At 43.5% G+C, this 20,717-nt stretch overlaps 3 protein-coding genes and 5 non-coding genes across 9 annotated transcripts in view; 7 read left to right on the forward strand and 1 right to left on the reverse strand.

Annotated features, from left to right (window-relative positions):
- Positions 1-43: 43 nt before the first annotated feature.
- On the forward strand, positions 44-5,781 carry RPL4 (ribosomal protein L4). The gene is made up of 10 exons (XM_065847854.2): positions 44-168; positions 1,610-1,781; positions 2,608-2,714; positions 3,057-3,195; positions 3,725-3,849; positions 4,219-4,348; positions 4,784-4,940; positions 5,098-5,181; positions 5,398-5,518; positions 5,606-5,781. The coding sequence occupies exons 1-10, from the start codon at positions 70-72 to the stop codon at positions 5,699-5,701; spliced, it is 1,230 nt and encodes a 409-aa protein (XP_065703926.1). The 5' UTR covers positions 44-69; the 3' UTR covers positions 5,702-5,781.
- On the forward strand, positions 1,442-1,542 carry LOC136107091 (small nucleolar RNA SNORD16). Its single transcript, XR_010652226.1, has one exon. It is a non-coding gene; the product is annotated as a small nucleolar RNA SNORD16 (small nucleolar RNA).
- LOC136107095 (small nucleolar RNA SNORD18) lies at positions 2,456-2,527 on the forward strand. Its single transcript, XR_010652229.1, has one exon. It is a non-coding gene; the product is annotated as a small nucleolar RNA SNORD18 (small nucleolar RNA).
- On the forward strand, positions 2,891-2,990 carry LOC136107098 (small nucleolar RNA SNORD16). The gene has a single exon (XR_010652232.1). It is a non-coding gene; the product is annotated as a small nucleolar RNA SNORD16 (small nucleolar RNA).
- LOC136107097 (small nucleolar RNA SNORD18) lies at positions 4,081-4,148 on the forward strand. Its single transcript, XR_010652231.1, has one exon. It is a non-coding gene; the product is annotated as a small nucleolar RNA SNORD18 (small nucleolar RNA).
- LOC136107096 (small nucleolar RNA SNORD18) lies at positions 4,394-4,464 on the forward strand. The gene has a single exon (XR_010652230.1). It is a non-coding gene; the product is annotated as a small nucleolar RNA SNORD18 (small nucleolar RNA).
- Positions 5,782-6,025: 244 nt separating the features above from the next.
- On the forward strand, positions 6,026-9,081 carry SNAPC5 (small nuclear RNA activating complex polypeptide 5). Of its 2 annotated transcripts, none has more exons than XM_065847800.2 (3): positions 6,026-6,187; positions 6,729-6,818; positions 7,330-9,081. In XM_065847800.2, the coding sequence occupies exons 1-3, from the start codon at positions 6,098-6,100 to the stop codon at positions 7,426-7,428; spliced, it is 279 nt and encodes a 92-aa protein (XP_065703872.1). In that variant the 5' UTR covers positions 6,026-6,097; the 3' UTR covers positions 7,429-9,081. The 2 variants fall into 2 exon arrangements, with proteins under 2 accessions (XP_065703872.1, XP_065703871.1); XM_065847799.2 differs by having other exon boundaries at positions 6,032-6,187; positions 7,327-9,081.
- Positions 9,082-9,988: 907 nt separating this feature from the next.
- Positions 9,989-20,717, reverse strand: part of MAP2K1 (mitogen-activated protein kinase kinase 1) — a 35,747-nt gene continuing 25,018 nt past the window's right edge. Inside the window, exons 6-11 of the mRNA XM_065847422.2 lie at positions 17,724-17,848; positions 15,036-15,243; positions 14,545-14,609; positions 12,835-12,896; positions 11,785-11,830; positions 9,989-10,901 (exon numbers count right to left, since the gene is read on the reverse strand). Of these exons, the coding sequence (XP_065703494.1) occupies positions 10,788-10,901; positions 11,785-11,830; positions 12,835-12,896; positions 14,545-14,609; positions 15,036-15,243; positions 17,724-17,848 (620 nt within the window). The 3' untranslated portion in view covers positions 9,989-10,787. The remainder of the gene's footprint in view (positions 10,902-11,784; positions 11,831-12,834; positions 12,897-14,544; positions 14,610-15,035; positions 15,244-17,723; positions 17,849-20,717) is intronic.

The following is a 20,717-nucleotide window of genomic DNA, read 5'->3' on the forward strand; positions in this document are numbered from 1 at the left end:
GAGCCGGGGCTGGGGTCGGGATCTACCTGGCCAGTGTGGCAGAAGGCGGCGGGCAGGGTGCGGAAGAACATGGTCTATAGCGACGGGAGAGTAACGAGTCTTTCCTTTTCCGGTCGGGCTGCAGCGGAGGCGGACGGGAGCACGAGAGGCTCTGGCGCCGCCGCCATGGTGAGGGGCGGGCGGTGGGACCGTGGCGGGACTGGAGGGGCCAGGGGTGGGGGTGACCCGGGGCGGGCAGCGGATCGGGGATGGCGGGAGCCAGGCCCGGAGGGCAGAGCCGTGCGGCGGGCAGCCCGAGGGCTGGAGGCGTGGGGGCCGCCGGCCGCCATTTTGGAGCCGTCAGCGCCGGGGCTGCCGCGTGGAGCCCGGAGGAGCGGCAGCGCTGGGAGCGGGCGGGGTGCGGGGAGATCGGGACCCAGAGCTCGGCCTGGGCTGCTGGAAGAGTCACCCTGTCACTTCTTTACCGTTTCTTAGGGCACTGGGGGAGGTCGGGCCCACATGGCCTGGCCTGGCTTTTTCAGCTTTCTCTATTTCTCTGAAGCATATCTAAAGCAAAACAAAACTACACGGAAGCATTTGAGCTCATGTAAAGCTAAAAGAACGATATGTGCAAAACCCATTCTATTTTTTTAAATTTATTTTTGTTACTCTGAAACAGACTTTAAGATGCCTTGGTCTGAAGCCATGTTGCAAATGAGTGACTTTTCTTGCTAATACCATTTCAGTTGTCACTTGATTCCTTCAGCCTGAGCCAGTTTGTTCTGTACTTGTGCTGGAGCCTCTGCACTAACCCAGAGCCTCACTAGTAACCAGCGTTCAAAACACAGACAGCACTTGTGGCCCTGCTAGTTGGTTAGTTTTGAGTTGTGCAGTATTTTTAATACCTCTGAGATTAATTGTGTCTAGGAAAGAGAAGGAAGAGTCTTTGCCTCTTGTTATAGCCATGAGCTCTTAGTTGAACAAAAAGTACAGCATCAAGCTGAAAGATTATTTTTAAAGGCTGCTGTTCAGACCAGCAAGCCCTTATTTGACATCTTCTCATTTTCTGAAAAGGAAGCTGGCGCTACTCGGAGCTGGATTTTTCACCTCATGAATTGTGAGGCACCAGGGACTGCTCAGACTTTACAAAAATTGCACTCTGATGCTACCTTTGCTTTCCTGTAGTCATTGTGAGTCTCTAGATTGTATTAGAGAAGTTTGTTACAGCATTTCAACTGCTAAACATTGCCAAGCCTCTGGTAAACTGAATGAACACAGGTGGGTTTTAAGTAGTCTTTGTTAATAGTAGATGAGAAGCAGTTTAGAAAGTGTTACTAAAGAGTCCAGAGATGTATTTCTGAATTAGTTTTGCCCAATTGACTTGGGACTCTTGAATTTCAAACCTCAGGTAGTTTTCTGAATGTGGATTGTGCTGTGAAGCGCTATTTCAAATGAAAATTATTGCTATGATGAAGTAATTTGCGTCTTATCCAGTGTTCAGTGACAGTTGCCTGCTGTCAGCGTGCTGGCACTGCTGAGCTGAAGACCCCTTCACTCTGAGCAATAGTCGATGGATTTGAAACCCAACAATTTACTTTACTTGTGCTTAAGAGTTTGTTTTCTTTTTCAGGCTTGCGCTCGACCGTTAATATCCGTCTACTCTGAGAAGGGGGAAGCATCAGGCAAAAATGTCACCTTGCCTGCTGTCTTCAAGGCGCCCATTCGCCCCGATGTCGTGAACTTCGTTCACACCAATTTGCGCAAGAACAACAGGCAGCCCTATGCTGTCAGTGAACTTGCAGGTACAGACAGAACTGCTTGTGTTAGCCTCTGGGTTTAATATAGGTGGGTTAAAATTGAAACAAATTTAGAATTGAAATGATAGAAGCACTGCTCAGCAGGATTCTCTATAGAAGGCAGGGCATCTGTTCTGATTATTCATAATCTGATCCAAAATTGTATGAAATAGAACTTTATTATTCTGAAGAACAGCAAAGTGTTGTGAAAGTTTTGGTGCACTCTGGGGTGTTCCCTGAAATGTGCATCACTGGAAGTATTGTGGCACCTACATCATCAAATAGAATCTACATTTTTTGCAAGAAGAACAGAAAGTGTCTGGAAGTGTCTCAAACAGAAAATGGATGAAAAGCTGCACTTTGTGATCACTGCTCCATGCTGACCACAGGGGACTGGCCTTGGGTGCTTGCCCAGGCAAAACCTGTGTGAACAGGAGTCTGGACTTGCTTCAGGAGCAAACAGCTACTGCATCCCAAGAGATCCGTGCTAGGAACACCCATTTTCAAGTTTATTTCTGATACTTTCACATAAACATTTTAATCCATTAGGGCAGCAGTGCCAATTCAGGCCTCTAGATTAAAGATCGAGCTTAGAAATGAGCGTGGTAACGTATCTGATTCTGATCTAAGCAGATCTCTAAGATGGTAAGAGTTGAATTACCTGATCAGGATTTGTTTTGTTGAAATGATGAGATTCCACTTCATTGGTCCGTGTTTCTGAAACACATGATGACAGTGGATGTTCTGATTGCTGGTTCTGAACTCTGCCTGTCGGTGACTTTATGAAAACTGAAATGTTGTCTCGGTCTGAATTGAAATCTTTCTGTTCCAGGTCATCAGACCAGTGCTGAATCTTGGGGCACTGGGCGAGCTGTTGCTCGTATTCCTCGAGTCCGTGGTGGTGGAACCCACCGCTCTGGCCAGGGTGCCTTTGGAAATGTATCCTTTCATCACTGCCACTTGCATCGGCTGTGAAGCTGAACTCATCGAGCAGAAAAATTATATTTAAGTATCTAAATGTGAAATGACATCTTCTTCAGGTAGCTTTCATTTTTCAATATTTTTTTTCAGTGCAAAAGTGGTGGGATATACTGAATCTGGTGATGCATACGTCTTGCCATGATGTCGTAATTTGCGTCTTACTCTGTGCTCAGTGACAGTTGCCTGCTGTCGATGTGCTGGTACAGATGGTTGACGAACAGTTAACACTGAGCAAGGATTATAAAGTCCCACTAAACAAAAAAAGCTTTGGAAGGGTTGTTCTTAACTGCGGGTGCACAGATGTGTCGCGGAGGCCGCATGTTTGCCCCAACCAAGACGTGGCGGCGCTGGCACCGCAGGGTGAACACGACTCAGAAGCGTTACGCCATCTGCTCCGCCCTGGCAGCCTCAGCTCTTCCTGCGCTGGTCATGTCGAAAGGTGGGAATTCGCTCCCTGGAAATGTTTGCTGCTGGTTTTTATTGCCCAAGCAGTACCAGTTACTGTGTGATTACTCCAGCTGTTTCTTGTTGGTAACTAAATTCTCTTTGAAAGAGTTCACAAGGCTGTCTCACTGGTTCTGTCTAACTCAGGAAGGTACTTTGCCATTTTGTGGCAAGTTTGGTGATGCTGAGGTGCTTTTGTGTGTGTTGCTGACACAAATGCTGTCAATGCAGTTCATGGAAACTGATTGAATTTTGAATCATGGGGCAGTTGGGTTTCATTTCTATTCATGGAAGCCAACAATTTGCTTAGTATTCACTCACGTACAGAAGGTACCATCTGATGCAGACCCGCAAGACTCCCCTGCAATGTCATTACTGTCACCACCATGTCAGCATATTGGACCACAGATTTAATTTCCGCTGTTTTGATGTTGCGTAATTTCTGAATATACAAGGCAGGACGTTGAGAAACACGTACAGCCAAGATCAGCGGGTGACTTTGTGTCTTGTCAAATCCTCACTAGGCCACCGCATCGAGGAGATTCCAGAAATTCCTCTGGTTGTTGAGGACAAGGTGGAGAGTTACAAGAAAACCAAGGAAGCTGTTCTCCTTCTGAAGAAGCTGAAAGCCTGGAACGACATCAAAAAGGTGAGTCCTGCAAATGTGTTCTTCACAGCGGAACCCGGGTGACCCGACTCTGCCAGGGTTACAGGAGGAATTCCAGTTCTGATTTGATGCCACTAGAAATAGCTTGGTAATAAAACTACAAGAAACTGTAAAAAAAAAAGAGTTGAAGCAAAGTAAATTTATTACTATGCTGCTTTACTCTCTGTTTAGTTGTCTTTATTTTGGTGATTCTTAATAGCTTTTTTCCAACCCTTAAAATGATGAGCTTCTCACTGGTCCGTGTTTCCGATCAGCACTGATGATTGTGAAGTTCTGACTAAAGCTGTTTTTTGTGTCTTACTAGTGGGATTTGGACTATTTTGAATAATGACAAGTTTAATTTTTCTTTAGGTTTATGCTTCTCAGCGTATGCGGGCTGGAAAGGGCAAAATGAGGAATCGCCGCCGCATCCAGCGGAGGGGACCCTGCATCATCTACAATGAGGACAACGGCATCATCAGAGCTTTCCGGAACATCCCAGGTGACTGCAGCTCAGGACATGCTCACTGTTGGGTTGGGAAACTGGCTGGAGTGATGAGATTCCACTTCATTGGTCCGTGTTTCTGAAACACATGATTTGGTGGAAGTTCTGACTTGCTGAAGGAGTACTTAATGTTGGTTCTTTCTAAGAATCTGTTCTGCTGATGTTGAGGATGTTTATGACGAATGTTAGAGCTGTTACCAACCCTAAACTGCACTTAGAGGTGTTAAAAATAAGGCTGTCAAATTGGTTGATGCATAAAAGATGAGTATTATTTTTAAAGAAATACATTTTCATACATAGGTGTATGTAACTTTGTAGCGTAGAAGCTTCTAAGCCCACATCTGTTTCTGTATACTTTCTCATTGTTTATTGCTTAGTCTTGCATTCCTTGATTTTAATCACAAAGGGGTGGGTTTGTCTGTCTCTCTACAGGAATTACTCTTCTCGATGTGAACAAGCTGAACCTGCTGAGACTCGCTCCCGGGGGCCACGTTGGGCGTTTCTGCATTTGGACGGAAAGCGCGTTCCGCAAGCTGGACGACCTGTACGGCACCTGGCGCAAACCCGCCACGCTCAAGAGCGACTACAAGTAAGTGCGGAGTTACTAATGGGTTACAGTGGGCTGGGGAGGAGAACTTGGGAGTGAGGTGGACAGTGATCACCGGGACTTTATCCTAGATGCCCATTTTCACTGAGTTAGCCACTGTTTTATCATCTAACTTACCCGAGGAACATTTGTTTCGCAGCCTGCCGATGCACAAGATGACCAATACGGACATTGGGAGAATCATGAGAAGCCAGGAGATCCAGAAGGCGCTGCGTCCTCCCAAGTAATTATTTATCTAGTGAACATTGAGTTGCGGTCTCTCGAAATTGCCAAGTGTAAGGCTTTGTAGCAAGATCAGGAACCTGTTGGGGTGGCAGAGCTGAGATTCCTTCAGCTTTTGGGTGTAAATAGTGGGAATTATAGTTCCCCAACTGAAAATTTCAGGGAAAATTGAGCAGAATTGTGACAAGAGTTGGTGACACGTGTCTGTCCTTTTCAGGAAGAAGATTCGCCGCAGGGTCCTGAAGAAGAACCCACTGAAGAACCTGAGAATCATGATCAAGCTGAACCCGTACGCCAAAACCATGCGCCGCAACACCATTCTGCGCCATGCGCAAAACGTGAGTGAGCGCCCCAGCTGGGAGCCCATAGAACTTGCTTTAGCGCTTCAGCTTACAGGTTAATGATGTATTTTTTTTCTTTTTTAGCATAAACTGAAGGAGGAGAAGAAAGCGAAGGCCAAGGCCAAGCTTGAGGCGGAGAAGGCTGCCAAGGGTGCTGCAAAGGCCAAGGCTGAAGCGTAAATTTCATCTGCTTCATCCATTTTGCTTGAGACAACTGTACCGCGGATCGACAACTATTAAATTCTATTGGAACAGAGAAATGGTGTCATTTTTCCGATTCATTTTGTTCCGATGGGCTTTTTTGGGCGGGTTTACAGGGGGAACTCTTCCCCGAGGAGTGACCGGCGGGGCTGAGCTTTGCTGTCCTGTTCAGTGCACCGGGGAGCCGCGCTTCACCTTTTCCGGGGTTGAAACGGCGGCGCGCGGGGCCGTGCCCGGAAGCGGCCACGCGGTGGCGGCCGCTGGCGGGAAACGCCAGTGGCGGCGGCGTGACGTCACGCGGGGGCGCGGGCTCCTCCCGCGCGGCAGGGGGCGCTGCCGCCGCCCGTTTCCCGCCGGTGGGCCCGCGCGCGGAGGATGCTGAGCCGGCTGCAGGAGCTGCGCAAGGAGGAGGAGACGCTGCTGCGGGTGAAGGCGGCGCTGCACGACCAGCTCCGGCGCCTCAGGGTCAGCGGGGCCGAGGGGGTGAGAGGGGAACGGGTACCCCCGGGCTGGTCCCTTCGCCGTGCGGCCCCGGGACAGCGCGGCCACGGGCAGCGGCAGGGCCGGCACCGCCACGCACGTCCCTTTGTGTTAATATCTCTCATGCTCTTGAGTTACGACCGAGCGGGAACCGAAGGGGTTTGGGTTGTTTCCTGCGGCCTCCGTGTCTTTTAGTCGTTTGGCGGCAGCTGCTTCGCAGAATTATCGCTGAGCTCAGCGCGGCTCTGCAGCCTCGTCCCGGGAAAGGCTCCGGGAACAGCGGTGTCTGCGCGGCTGGGGCAGCGTGAAACGAGTTTTAAAAGCTTTGCTGTTGATTATTCGAAAATAATTAAATTTTAAATATAATAATAGAATTTTTTTGGGTTGGACGAGACCTGGAGACGTTCAAGATAACCGAGTCCAACCATTAACCCAGTACTGGCTCATGTCCCTGAGAACCTGTGTAAGCCTTTACACAGCCCCAGAACAGTGACTGTGCAGCGCTGTCCCTGTTCCCTGCTGGCAGGTGGAGGAGCTGGCCCTGCAATCCATGATCAGGTCCAGAGAGGGGAACGACACCGTCTCTTCAGCCACCGCCGCGGAGGAGACTCGCAAGGTAAGGGACACCCAGGGGCCACCTGGTGATGGGATGGCCTGCCCAGTGTCACGGCTGTCACCGCAGGGCAGGGAGAGGGGGGCTGTGCTGGTGCCAGTGGTTGCCAGGCTTCCTGTGGGTGGTTTTCATCTGCGTTCTCGTGGTGACCTTGTTTGTGCTGCTCGTTAACAGAAAAGCTCAGCTCTAAAATCCATCTGGTTTGTGTTTTCAATGATTTTGCCTTTTCCCACCCAAGAAGGCAGAGTGTTCTTTTCAGGGAGGGTGGGAAATACCTGATTTATATTTGCATGGTTTCAGTTCGCGGTTTATTAAACACTGTGTCTAATACTTGGAACTGTGCCAAGCTGGTTCAGCTGATGGTGGGGGACGGATGTCCAGACACCACCTGAACTTCTCACTAAACATAGGGTCAGCCTGAACAAGTTGAAACAATTTTAATAGTGATTTGAGAAGTATTCAGTATCGCTGCTGGTCTTGATAATTAGCAAGATAAACTCTTTCATTGTAGCAGACTCTGGGGCAGATGGACAACGAGGCTGCCATCAATCAAACGGAATTACACCTGAGTCTTCAAGACCATGAAGAAGAAGAGGAGGAAGAATCTGATTGAGAGGAAAAAAAACCCAGAGAAGTGTTTTAATACAGACTCAGGAATTTCTTCTTCATTTATATAAAATTCACCAACTGATTTTCATTTTGCCCTGTATGTGGATATGAAATAGCTCATTTGCAAGACTCATGGAGTCTGGGGAGGTTCTGCTTGAACACAAGTGTCACAAGCTTGGCACATCTTGACTTAAATGTTAAAAGAATGAAAATTTGCTGCAGAAATATGTAGCATAATCTGTTCTGCATTTAAAACCTAATGTAGCTTTGTATGTTGTTGGGAGAAGTCATTAACCAAATCAGCCTAATTTAATGTACACTAAAAGCAATAATTCATTTACTTTTATTTCCTGATGCTGAAAAATAAAACCAGGCCAGGGAGACTGGTTACTGAACCAGTGTTATATTATTAACCTCATTTGCTTAAAGTGGGAATTTTAGGATACGCAACAAGAGAAGATGTGTCTGGGACGGTGTCTCTGTGCCGTGCTCTCTGTTGCACAGACGCTCCCTGTCCATGTGCCGGGGACACTGGAGTTTTGCATCAGGAAAATCGGTTCTGCAGCATGAACCTAATCCTGAGTGCGGGGCCTTTTATTTGTCCACAAATTGTACAGTAAGAATTGGTCTGTGTTACTTGTAAAAATGAACTGATATTTTAAAATTAGCGTTATTAAGTTCATAGATCAATGCAAGTCCACCTTCTGCTTTCAAGTGACCTTCAAGGAGGAGGATAAGGAGTTCATTAAGTTTGTTATAAAACAGAAAGTGATGTGAAGTCCCCTCCACAATGTCATTAATGGTGCGGTAACGAGCTGGTGCTGCTCTAACCAATGGACAACCCGTTCTTTCTCCTGAAGTGCAGACACCATGCACTGCACTGGTTATTTTATCTAAAGACTTGTTTTAAAGGACAGAAAACCAAACTCTGTTAAGCCGATTAAAAACAAACAGTAAAAGTCATATTCAAACTGAGCCACTTTCTTACCAGGAAAATTGTTATATCCAGGGTTTTTCGTTGCACAAAAAGTATCTAATGGTGCTGTCTCTGCCTCTGGCATTAATCGGAGAAAATGGAATAAAGACTCTTCTGGAGTTTGCTTTCAAGAGCAGGAAAGGAACTTGAAAAAGTGTCCAGGGTGTGGTCAGGACAAACAATTCAACCTCCCACACCTTCCTGCCACCGTTTGAGGAGAGATTGGTTATTTGGTTTGTAGCAATAGAAACTGAATTTTGGAATGTAAATGCAGCTTTATCCTCTTTACTAAAGACTAATTGTTTTTTTGAGAAGCCTGATGTCTTAATGAAGGAGCTTAGAACATGAGAGCAGAAGATTTAGCAAAGCTTTCCCCAGCCTGACTGGTAAAATAAAGTCCAAAAAGTTTGAGCTGGAAATGTTCAAATAATTGCGTGAGTAATGCGGGAAGGCTGGGGCAGTGAGGAGCTCCAGCCTCCCCTTCCTTTGGGTGCTCCAGCTCAGAGTCATTTTGACTGTTGAAAAAGCTGATTTGTCCCCAGCATGGTCTGGAGTAGTTTTCATGGATCTACTTCCTGCTGCCTTCCGCAAATGGGTCCCTTGCTTGCTTTTAGATTAGAATGGACCAGTTCAATTGTATTTTGCAATAAAGTACTTTTCCTGATGGCTTAATACACGTAACTCTGCTTGCAGTGTTCACTTTTTGCTGTCTGTGGAGCAAACAAGGAAAATGAGATTTAAATCTCTCAAAACTTGCTGTTCATGTACTGCATGTTTATTTTACCGAATAGTAGAAAGTACTAGTGTAGCTTTTCTGTGTCTAAGTGTGTGTAATTCAGATATAAAGCTCAGGACAGGTTTGTAATTAAATGCTGCACAGCCTTGTCACACAGCTGGTCCCATTCCGTGAGCACATGCTGGGGGAGGCCCTGGATGCATCAATGACTCATTTCCTGCTGTTGGTGGCTTGAGGCTCTTCCTTCTCTCTCTCTCATACTTGATACTGTTGGCCAAGTGCAAGTTCATGACCAGACTGAGTGGGATTCCTTTTGGGAAAGAACTGCAGCTATTTCTGTGTCTGAAACATCCTTTCAAGGAGCTGAACTTCTTACAGCGCTGCTGAGAGCAGGACATGGTGCTGAGGACATGTAGCTGTACCCACCTCCCCCTGTTCTGTTTCTGAAGAAAAATAAGCTGAAGAAATCAGTGTAGTCCTATTAATGACAGACAGGCAGGTCATTCCTGGATCACCTGGTCCTGGAGTTTGTGCCACGGTGCTGGTTTGTCCTGGGAAAACACCCATCACAGCCACCCAGGGGTTACAGCACCTGGTGTGAGCACAACAGACAAGAACTGCAACCACACCTCCCTCAGACATTGCACACAAACCTGGGAAGCAGGATAACAATGCACTGTGATGGCAACTGACTTGAGCCCTGTGTATGTAAAACGACGGTGTGACACAACTTGTACCTCTTGCAGCTAAGAGTGTTGCATGGTTGTGTGGAAAAATATATAGAAAAAAGGGTGTGGAATGCAGCAATGGCTCGGTTAAGTTTTTGAGTTTTAAAAAAAAAAAGCTTCAAAATTTACTTGATAATATATTTATTAAGAGAATCCATTGCTAAACATCTGAGAGAATAAAACAATAGAGAATCTTCATACACTTTAGACATTAACACAGTTGTCATGAATCTTTAGGTTAAAAGAAAGCAAACTGCCTGGATCGTGGTCTTGATTCTGTAGGACACTTCCAAGAACTAACTTTTAAAAATCAATTAGAAAGACATACATCACTAAATCCAAGTATGATATGTTTTAAAAATAAATATAGAAATATGAACAAGTCTACAATTAGAATATTGCCCTGTACATTCCAAGAAATGCAGAGCTCTTGCCTTCTTCACCTGGAAAGAGAGATCTCTAAACAACAGCAAGACCGGCACCGCTAGGCCTGACTTTCAGATACGGTTTGGCAGCAGCAAAAGCACGTTGGGCACATCCAGTCTGGGAGCATCCCCACCCCTCGCTGCGTGGGAGATCAGGTAAGCATGATTGGAGTACCAACAGTTTACAAAGAATCTCAAGAAAGTTCAAACAAGCTGGGGGGAACACCCCCAGGGATGTTTTCATTAAGAAAGAATATCCATAATCACTTAAAATCAGCAAGCACTGGAACTTAAACATCTTACATTTTGGTCAGTTAACAAACGTAATCCAATACAATACCAATTAGTTTATGACAAAATTTAAAACCATTTGGCACATGCTATAAAGACATTCTTCCTTAAGGGGTGAAACACATGTTTGAACAGGTACAAGCTGAGGAAACAGGACCAAAATAGCATTGTTGTTACCAGATGCGCAGGACAGGGTTTGCTCTCCCCTCAGACCCCAGCGGCGTGTGTGGGTGTGCTCGGCTGGTTAAGGCCGATGGTCGAACAGAGCCACCCCGCAAAATCCACCTCCTCTGCTTCAGATCTCTTAATGAAAGCGTGAATCTGAGCACAGGAGAAAGAATATTATTATCCCGGCGCTCAACCCGTGAAATCATGATTTTGAATAACACGAACTACCATAAATGTGGTTTTATCTTCAGTATTCAAGGTAGCTAGAACATTTGGCAAGCCACGTGAAGTGACCAGGAGAGCTTTGCTGCAGGATTACGGAAATAACCGGTAGATGAAATGTAGACATCTCGAAGTATTCCAGAAGAATGCTGCCTACACAGCGCCTACTGCGGAACACTTACACCTCGGGATGTGATAAGGATGTGACTCAGCCACTGGAGATAATACTCTGGAAAATATCTGCCTGTGTACAGAAAGGCTTTTTGTAACAGCAAGAGCCTGATGGTATTTTGCACCCTTAAGTCCTAACATTATACTTAAGACTGTTAAAAGATCCACTGAAATTGGTAAGGTCATTTCACGCAGAAAAAAACCCCCACAACTTGGGATTTGTTTCTATCTAGTAGTTCTACAGGTTTTACAAGGTAAAACTGATTTTAAAAAAAGGCAAATTTGTGTTTCACAAAAGATTTTTAACTGGTCCATAAGGTACGTGCAATTTTATTCTTTTGTTGATAATAAAGTATATAGATGATTAATAAACCAGAGAAAGAGAGAGCTCTTTGGCTAATTAATTTAATAGCATTAGGTCATATACTCATTGTAATTATCAAGTGGCAGACTCCAAAAACCACCAGCTTGCTTCTCCTTGCCAGTCCCTGTCCCAGCAGCCCCTCCTCAACCTGTCTGAGCTGCTTCTGTCAAGGGCCACAAACTGCACCCTGGGCCATGTGCTCTGTGCATCTTGGGTCAGCTGAGGGACCCAACCTGCACAGAAAAGTGCTCTTAGTTCAAGTTAAGAACTTCCACTTACCATCAGCTGCTTCAAATCAGCTCTCTCAGCAGGGTTTTTAATTAAACTAGGAAAACAGAAAGCGTTACACAAATTACACACTATTATCTTTTAAAATAAAGATCAAGTTACATCAATGTTGGTCGACTGCTTTGGTCCCAAGAAGATGCCACTCCAGATAAGAGCACTGGGTAATGAAGCGCCTCCAAACATAGATCTGGGTCTGAAAACAATTCCCTTCTGTAGGTCTCACAACTCTGGTTTTAGGTATGAAATCCTGAGTTGTGTGATTGGGTTCAATGGGGGCAGGAGTGAGTGTCTCTAACCAAACTGGAGAAATCAAATTCTCATTTAAAAAAAACAACCTCAACAACGTGAACCACTTTATCTCTCAAGTTTCTTTCACTCAAGTATTCCCAGGCTCAAGCACACTGATTGTGTTACTGTTCTTCCTTTTGGAAACGATAAATATACCTACACAGCTTTTAATAAACAAACTATCTAAACTGGAATGAACTGCCTCCTTTGGCACTAAATACACTGGTTCAGTGCAGGTGTCACTGAAGTGCAATTGGAAAAGGAAATACATGAGAGAACAACTGCTGGGATGAAGCTGTTATTTTAGTGAAGCACTGGGAAAGAAAAAAGCATCTGGAGCCTGCAAAGACTTCAGCATCAGATGGAGTGGTCAGTGCAGAATGCTGGAAAGGTTACTCTGAAAAGTGAGGGTAGTCCTTTATAAATGTCTGTGTGATCGGAGTCCCCACATACTTCAACGCTCAGGAAGCACTAATCACTAATTTAAGTTGCACCCAGCAGCAGAGATTGTATCTAAAAGGGGAACATCTCTCAGCTCTGGGGTTCTCTTGGGATGCACATGTTGTCATCTGGTGTCTGTAAAATGAGCTTTAGGCACATTAACAGTCAGAGAAACAGGATTATGCTGATTGAAATTACATTTGCTATGGCCTACAAGTAGGGACTCTGATTACCAAGTTATTGATACAGCAAGACAACCAGGCTGATCCCAAATGTGTTCCTCTGTAACCTAGCCACAGGGAAAATACTCACCATTTGTTAACAAAATCTTGAAATTCAGAACCAAAAACACCACTGGGCAGTTTTGGAGGTGGCTATAAATAAATAAATAGAAAAATAAGCAGTCATTCAGCATAACTAATATATGATTATGCAAAATCTACCAACCACATGTCCTCTATCTGGGTAAAGCTGAGAACCCTCAGCACTGCCCAGGCCTCCTTCCAAAGCTGAGCTCTGAAACAAATGCCAGGCAGACTTCAGCTTCCAACCACATCGATAAAGGATGTGCTGTCCTATGTTTCATAAAAGTAAAGATGCTGAGCTTATCACTCACTAGTTTTTGTTATTGCCCTCACAGCTGCTGGTTTTTAGGTGTTTCAATCATAAATCAGACCAGAGTTTCTATGGTGTGGGGTGGTTTTTTCTGGGTTGGTTGGTTTCTTTTCTTTTTTTTCTTCTTCTTCTATACACACACCTGAATGTGGTTATCACAGCCTTGAGTTGTCATTAACGAGGGCTCAGCACAGCTGGCAGTAATTATCAGTTATTCTCCTCACTACTGATCTTCACTTTGGGGAAGAGAATATGCCCTGCACATCACTAGTTCCATAATCCTTTGGTTCTAAATATTCTGTCCCAGGGAACGAGTTTATTCAGGTTCTGAACTCAAATAACTCCAATAATTACAGAAGAGGTACCATATAAAACCTGCATCTTATTGTCTTGTTCTCCATGACATCTGCTATGGGATGAGAGTTAAGTTTTTATTCTTACACCAAAGGTCCTGTGAGCACTTAACCCTGTAAACACGTCACCCAAGTATGCATTCAGTTATTCCCTGGTGTAACTTTGTTGGATGTAGCAGCTGCCACCAACTGCTTGTGCTGCAGAGGGGGCAGCAGATAATTCACCAAATTCTCAACTACTGCAGCTTTTTATCCAAATCAACTGCCCTCAGGGATGCTACAGGAGCAGGACCACAGCATCTTAAATAATCCAACACTAACTCTATTCAAAGTTAGTGCTGTCACATTAAAGTGTTACATAATATGCAAAACAGGTTTAATGTGAGAGGAGAATTGTGCATGCAGACGAGGAACAGAAGCAATTTATCAGTACATGTACAGTAGCATAAGCAATGCTCATCTTTGCAGGGCCCTAGGCACCAACTGTGCTTTTTAAATACATGTCTCAGACACTTTTTGTAAGTTATTCACCTGGAACAATTATGTTATCCAGCTGTTACAAATTATAGCCAACATGAGCATGCTTTTTTTTTTTTGAAGGGCACAGGCAGTGGAGTCACAGGAGTTTCAGTAGCACTTGTGAAAATAATGGAAACAGATTATCAATTCTAAAATACGAATCTCTATTAACTAGCCTTGTAGGTTAGCTATTTGAAAGATACAGTATTATAAACTAAGCTGTTCATAAGACTAAAACGAAATAAATTTAAAAAATAGTTTTATACGTTTGCTATTAACTGTCCTAACAGGTTACATAATGCAGGCTGGAAAACACATAAATCTACTTAAACAATGCAGAGAATTGAACTAGAATATTCCTGGGAATAATTTAAAATCAAGCCAACACAAATATCAGAAAGACAGGTCTGTCACACTGGAGCAGTAAGAGATCAGAAGCCCTGGCTTATCCTAACACTAACCCCACACACCCTCAAATTCTGGAATGCTTTAAAAATTTACAGTTGTATTAGTACAAGTGCAAAGAGTCGATTACCTCATTGACGATGTAATCAAGAAGTTCAAAGATGGCCATAGGGGGTCTGCTGTCTGGTCCGTAGGCTAAGAATAAATTGCAGAAGTGGAAAAACAGAGTGTTACGCTCCTTCTGTGGCGGGAGGGGGTTAAGAAGCTAAGTCATACACACTATTCTTACACTGCATCTAGTGGATTTATGGGGACAAAAAAAAAAAAAGTGGAAGAGCAACAGGGTAATACTTTCACACAAGGAGACATTGTTTTCAGGTCTGACCCAAGCCATTAACTTCACTGGGATCTTAGTGGTGCTCACTTATGACCAAAAGCATCTCTGGTCCGTGATTCTCAGGTACCTCCTCACACTGAGACTGAGCCACGTGCCAACACACATAATCCTGGTATTTTTTCAAGTTCAGAGCCACACTATGCAGACCAGTATCGGGTAAGGGAAACCTTTAAGCTCGTGGAGAAGAGTACCAGAGAAGAATTTAATGGGTTGTTGTAACTTACAGCTCACTGGCCGCCCTGGTGTCCTTTGCCTGGGCGAGGTCTCTGTGACTGGAGAATCCCCCTCGACTGGGCAGCCAAACATTAACTCAAGCTCCTTGGAGTCCGGAGGAGGAATCGGGTACCTGCCAATGGCCATTTCCACCAGGGACAGCCCCATACTCCAAATATCCGATTGTACTGAATAATGAGTTCCCTGCAGTCTTTCCGGCTACACGTACAAAAACAAAAAATAGGGAGGAAAGACAGCATTGTAACAAGAAAGAAAAATACTGCATTCTGCAATAGCCTGCATAAAAACAATGGATGAAACCCCAACTTATCAGTATGACACGTTCCAATGAGTGACTTATTAATCTTCTTTAATAATCTCATCCGGAGTTCCAGAAGTTCCACAAACATTCCATAACACCACTGCAAATAACTTTGAGACTCTTTAAAAATGATGCTATTTGTGTTGCTGTTTTATTTCTTTATCATCATATCTAAGTGTTACAACTATTAATGATGATGGGATAATTAAAGAGCAAGAAAGCTAAACTAGTATGGGCATCTGAAGATTCCCTGAGAGGCTGGTCTTGGTTTGCTGCTTTAGGAAGGAGAGGAAAGGTAATTTTATTGATTCTACATGGGTCCAAAAGTGCCCTGGGCCTCCAGAAATAATCCTGTGGTCTGTGACACTTCTCAGCTGACACCATTCTGATCGCTCCCTATAGCGGAAACGCTTCTATGCAAGGACTGTTATATACGTGCATGTGGCAGATTTAGATTGATATTCAATTTCTAAAACTGTTCAGGTCTATAATCCACTGAAATGATAATATAATTCAGTTGGTATGTTATGTTTAAGTAGTATGCAGGGCACAGACCTTTCCTGGAGATATAATGATTGAAATAGATATAGATACATATACACAAGATAGTAAGATAGACTTAAGCTGCCAGCTTAATCACTCGCACATTATGGTCTGACAAACAAAAATACAATAGGCTTAAATTTTTCGTAGAAAAAACAAAACTGGAAAGCACAGGCTAATGTAAATATTACAAAAATGTGTGCAGGTAAGGCAAACTCTGCTAAAAATATATTTTGTATTATCTTTAGGAGACTCAAACAGTGGCCAGATACTTAGGGTGGAGTTCTTCAGTCAGTTGAATCATTATTAAAAACTGTTGGATATTCCAGTCAGATTGCTCCAAAGATCCTCTGTTTTCACCAGCGTACCCATCTGCTGTTTCTGCCTGAAGAGCTACAACATAAAATTAGTCCTTAACTAATTCTTTTTGCTTCATTTTTCCACTTGCTTTATCACTACCATGTTGAGTGCTGAACGTGGTTTCTTTAATTTCAATAAAGTATCAATCTGGATAATCCTTGGATCCATTTTTATTAAGACCTCTTAAATAAAATGTTCGATTTGCTTATTTCTTCTCTTTTAAAAATCAAGCTCATATTTTACCAGAGTGGTGCACATTCTTGCCTGACTATATGGATACTTTGGAAAAAATACATATGTAATTTGAAACATTATCATAGATTGTAAGAATGCAGTATGACTGTAAAGCCTCTTCCCTCTGCCATAATGGGTGATAGACTTATTAAATTAGTTTTTAACATTTACTGAAATTATATTTGAGCTTTCTCCAGTGTCCAACCTCAGCTGATGACAGGAAGCAAAGCTAAATCTCAGTCTGTTAAAACAGTAAATCGAAGAAAACTGAAAGCGGATGGCACTTTGCTCTCTTTCCTTCTACTTGAAGAAAGGATGAGCCAATAGTATGTCAAGGGCTCAGAAGAGATAGAGCTGCGATTTTGGTTTTTTGCTAATTAGCAACGGCCTCTTGATGTATGTGGGAACACAAGCCACAGTTTTATTTCAAGTATGTTACCAACATTAAGTGAAAAAAAAAAATTAAAAAATAACACTGCCTTCGATGTTGAAACGCAGGTCGCATGCTGAGCCGAAAGCAGCATTATTATGCTTTTCTCCTTTAAGTTTAAGCCCACACAGTTTCAGTCCTACAGCAGGATCTCTGAGCACTCTGATTGTAGGAGTTAATTGCCTGTATGCTGAACGAGGCGAGTACATGAGAATAAAAGACCTGTTATTTCCATTAGCTGTGACTTTCACATAATGCAAAGAGCTCATCTGAAGTGCGAGTTTCAAGGTATTCCTCATTCAGAGGAATAAAGAACACCCTGTCACTAGTCTCGGCTTAGCTGCCACGCCTTGCCCGCAGCAGCCGCTCGTGTTTTCTCTTGCTGCTGCAGCCGCGGTGGGTTCTCAGGAGCGACACGATCACGAGCGATGCAGTCACTCACCTGAGAGACTGCAGCAAAATGCTGGAGTGGAAAGAGAACAACACTTACTAAAGAAAACAAACTGTAAATACCGGGCTTTTCTGGAGACCCACATATACATGCATTAACAACCTGGATTCTGTAATGTAGATGCAATTGCATCTCTTTTGTAGCGTTATAAAATATTCCAAGTTGCTCGGTTTTTCTTGCAAGACTACTTCCCCCCCGCCCCTCCACGATCTGATACTGGAATATTCCCGGAATGCAGGAAGCACTGAACTATGAACAGTAGTGGAAACAGCAATAGTTGGTTTCTTATTTTGTTACTGGAATTGTGATGACTTTCCCATAAAGTACAGTAAACTCAAAACTATAAAATCTGTACTTACAGACATGTAGGAGCGTGTGCCAACAAATGAGTTTGCCATAGAATCTATCAGTTGTCCACTGACACCAAAATCACACAGCTTGATTTCACCTCTGGAGTTTACCAAAATGTTAGATGGCTTAACATCTGGAAAAAAGTGAATTAGTTATTTATATTTATAATAGACAAAATGGGAAAACTGACAATGAAACCAACACGAAAGGTCAGAGTTTGCAGGTGTCTCCTTTTGTTTCCCTTCTAACTATGATATAATTCAACCCCTTCTCTGGGAACACTCAGAGACCTGGTTCCCTACCCAGGCCCATTTCACAGGCACTCTATTTAAATACAGATAAATGAAAATCATTTTTTTAAATTAGAAGTGCAAAAAAGTTGTTAGTTTTAAGATTCAGTTTCACCCTGTTTCCTGGCCTTCAAATATTAAGTTTGGGTATCTACATCCTCCTTGTAATGACTAACATTTGAGATCATTGAAAGTGTGTGTCAGTGTATTTCCTCTTTGATGTTCGTTTGCTCAGAAATAATCAATAACGAGGCCCTACATATTTATTTTACAAAGCTTAATGAACTAAGGCAGCCACACCGTCATCGTAACTTGGCCTTTGCACGTAAATAACCAGAAATCATCCTATAGCAAAACAGCTCTCAAGCGTGTTCTTGCTCTTCTGGGTTTTGTTTGGTTTTTATTTTATTTTGTTGGAGGGGGGTGGCCTTGTTGTTGGTTGGTTGCTGAGTTTAAGAGTTCTGAAAAAATAATTCTGCTATTGACATGCTGCATTTAAAATACTTGGAGATTGTTTACCTGTGATAGAACCCCCTTATGATTTTGCATTCATCACTTTTTCTAAATGGAAATTTAATAAGGGTCACTGGTAGCTAAGCAACTAATAACAGCTATTTGAGAATGCAAAGGTACAGAGAACAATTGTTTAGCATTTCTTTTATAGCTGTAAGACTTTTTTTAACGTATCTTGTGGCTTAGCTGGTCATTACTAATGCATTATCGGGACAAGTAACGACAACTCACAGCTGCAAAGTAATGCTACAGAACAAAGGGGACTGTAAATTGGTTCTGAGGAAAGAGAGCAGCTCAGCCTGTCAGAATTTCACTTTAGACTCCGCTATTCAGAAGCACATCCAGCAGTCTAGAGTCTGTAGCATATTTTCATTTGCTTTTCACTTTTAAACATGGATAATTCCAGGTAGTTTCCATTTCAGTGACTGTGGAACTGATCTTAGTTCGTGATGTCAAGAGGATGTCACTGGAAACATGATACTGATGTGACTCCTTCCCACTGGAAAGAGATCCCCATGCAGGTGATGCCCCACTGAAAAACATCCATAGAGACTGGAAATGAAGACAAAATGCTATTTTAGCTGTTTCTCCCCCCAGCCCCCTTTTAAAGAAGAAAACAAAACTTGAGTGAAATTATCTACTTCTGGAAATTGCAGCTGCATTTTCTGGTTCCTGACATCACCGTATTAGGAAAGGGAAGCTCTCCAGGCACACTGGAAAAAACGTTTTGTAACGATTTGTGTCTACACAAGTTCTTCCAGGCTCAGTGGCAGGACAGCAAGTCTACAGCTTGTCCAGTTTGCTTGAAGCGAGTATCAGCCCCCAAAAACCCACCCAGAGATCAACAGGAACCACCCCTTGGGCCTGAGGACATTTTCCTCCTCCCATAGAGAAAATCCCAGCTGCTTTCCCAGGTAGAGTCTTCCTCCTTATGAAGGGGGAAGAATATGGGCAGGTATTTTGTAGGTAGTACTTTGAATTTTCCACCCCTAGGAAAGTAACTGGCTTATAAACATTGGTCTCCTCAATAGATTCTCCTCCTATAAGAGCAGCAGAGGTTCTGGGCAGTTTGTGGAGCTGTTTACCAGGAGCAAAGAGAATGCTGCACACCGGTTAACTGAGCAGAGTTTCAGTACAGTGAGGTTTCAGAGGCCTCCTGGGCAGACAGCTGAACTTTCTGCAAGTTCTGCCTCCTTTGTGTGAGTTTCAACTACTTGTAGAGAGCTCACCACAAGTACACTTTGCAACTAAAAGGAATAGGAGCTTGACCTTTCAGTTTAAAATTCCAGCAGGGAAAACCAAAACCAAACCAACTAAACAAACAAACAAAATCAAAGAACAAGCAGATGGTGCAGTGAGTCAGGCAGCAGAGATCAGAGATTCCCGGCTACACAGGAATCTGCACCTAAATTCTGTGTAAAAATGCAAGGTGGAAAAAACTATGTTTGCAAAATATGCTGGAAGGACTGCAGAGCCTGAACAAATTATAGGTATGGCCCCTGGATCAGTACTGCTTATCTGTGCACGTCTACTAGTTCAACTCAGAACAAAGACATAAATCCTCGCTTATCTCTACAGCTCATGAATACTTCATGTTCATAATTAAATGGCAAAAACCAACATTAGCATTCCACTGTCAGTGAACAGAATGACATTCTCTTTATAAGCATCTTCCATGATCTAGAATCCACCTGGTCTCTCAAAGACTTTGCTTGTATCTTCAGTGTTTCTCTAGCTGATAATCCCACACTTTACCTTTCTTACAATAACACAGCAAATCATTGCTCCTCGCTGGAGATTTATATAAAATTTGCCTTTCCCTGAGCATTCTCATTTTCCTTGCAAGGCACCCAGTGTGATCAGAGTGCCATGTCTGGAAAGCTGCTGTCTTTCTGCCCCTCTAAATGTAGCACACTACGCTATTTTAATTCCAGAGTGCCTGAGCGCTTCAGCAGTTTCTCTGGAAACTAGAGGTTTGTGTTGCCAAACGGCACAGGAACACCAAGGCATCCTTCAAAATACACGCACTAACTTGCAAGAGATGAACAAATCTAGGGAGGAAGACCAAGTGTGCTACATCCGTGAAGTATTTCAGTTTTAAAGAAAATGAAAGGATATTTCAAATATCATCCCAGACAACCCTGAAACAGCTGTGCGATTCTAGAGAAGTCCTCAGCCAGCCCAGAGGGACGGATACAT

This window comes from Patagioenas fasciata, chromosome 12 (genome assembly GCF_037038585.1).
Source record: "Patagioenas fasciata isolate bPatFas1 chromosome 12, bPatFas1.hap1, whole genome shotgun sequence".
Classification (NCBI taxonomy): domain Eukaryota; kingdom Metazoa; phylum Chordata; class Aves; order Columbiformes; family Columbidae; genus Patagioenas; species Patagioenas fasciata.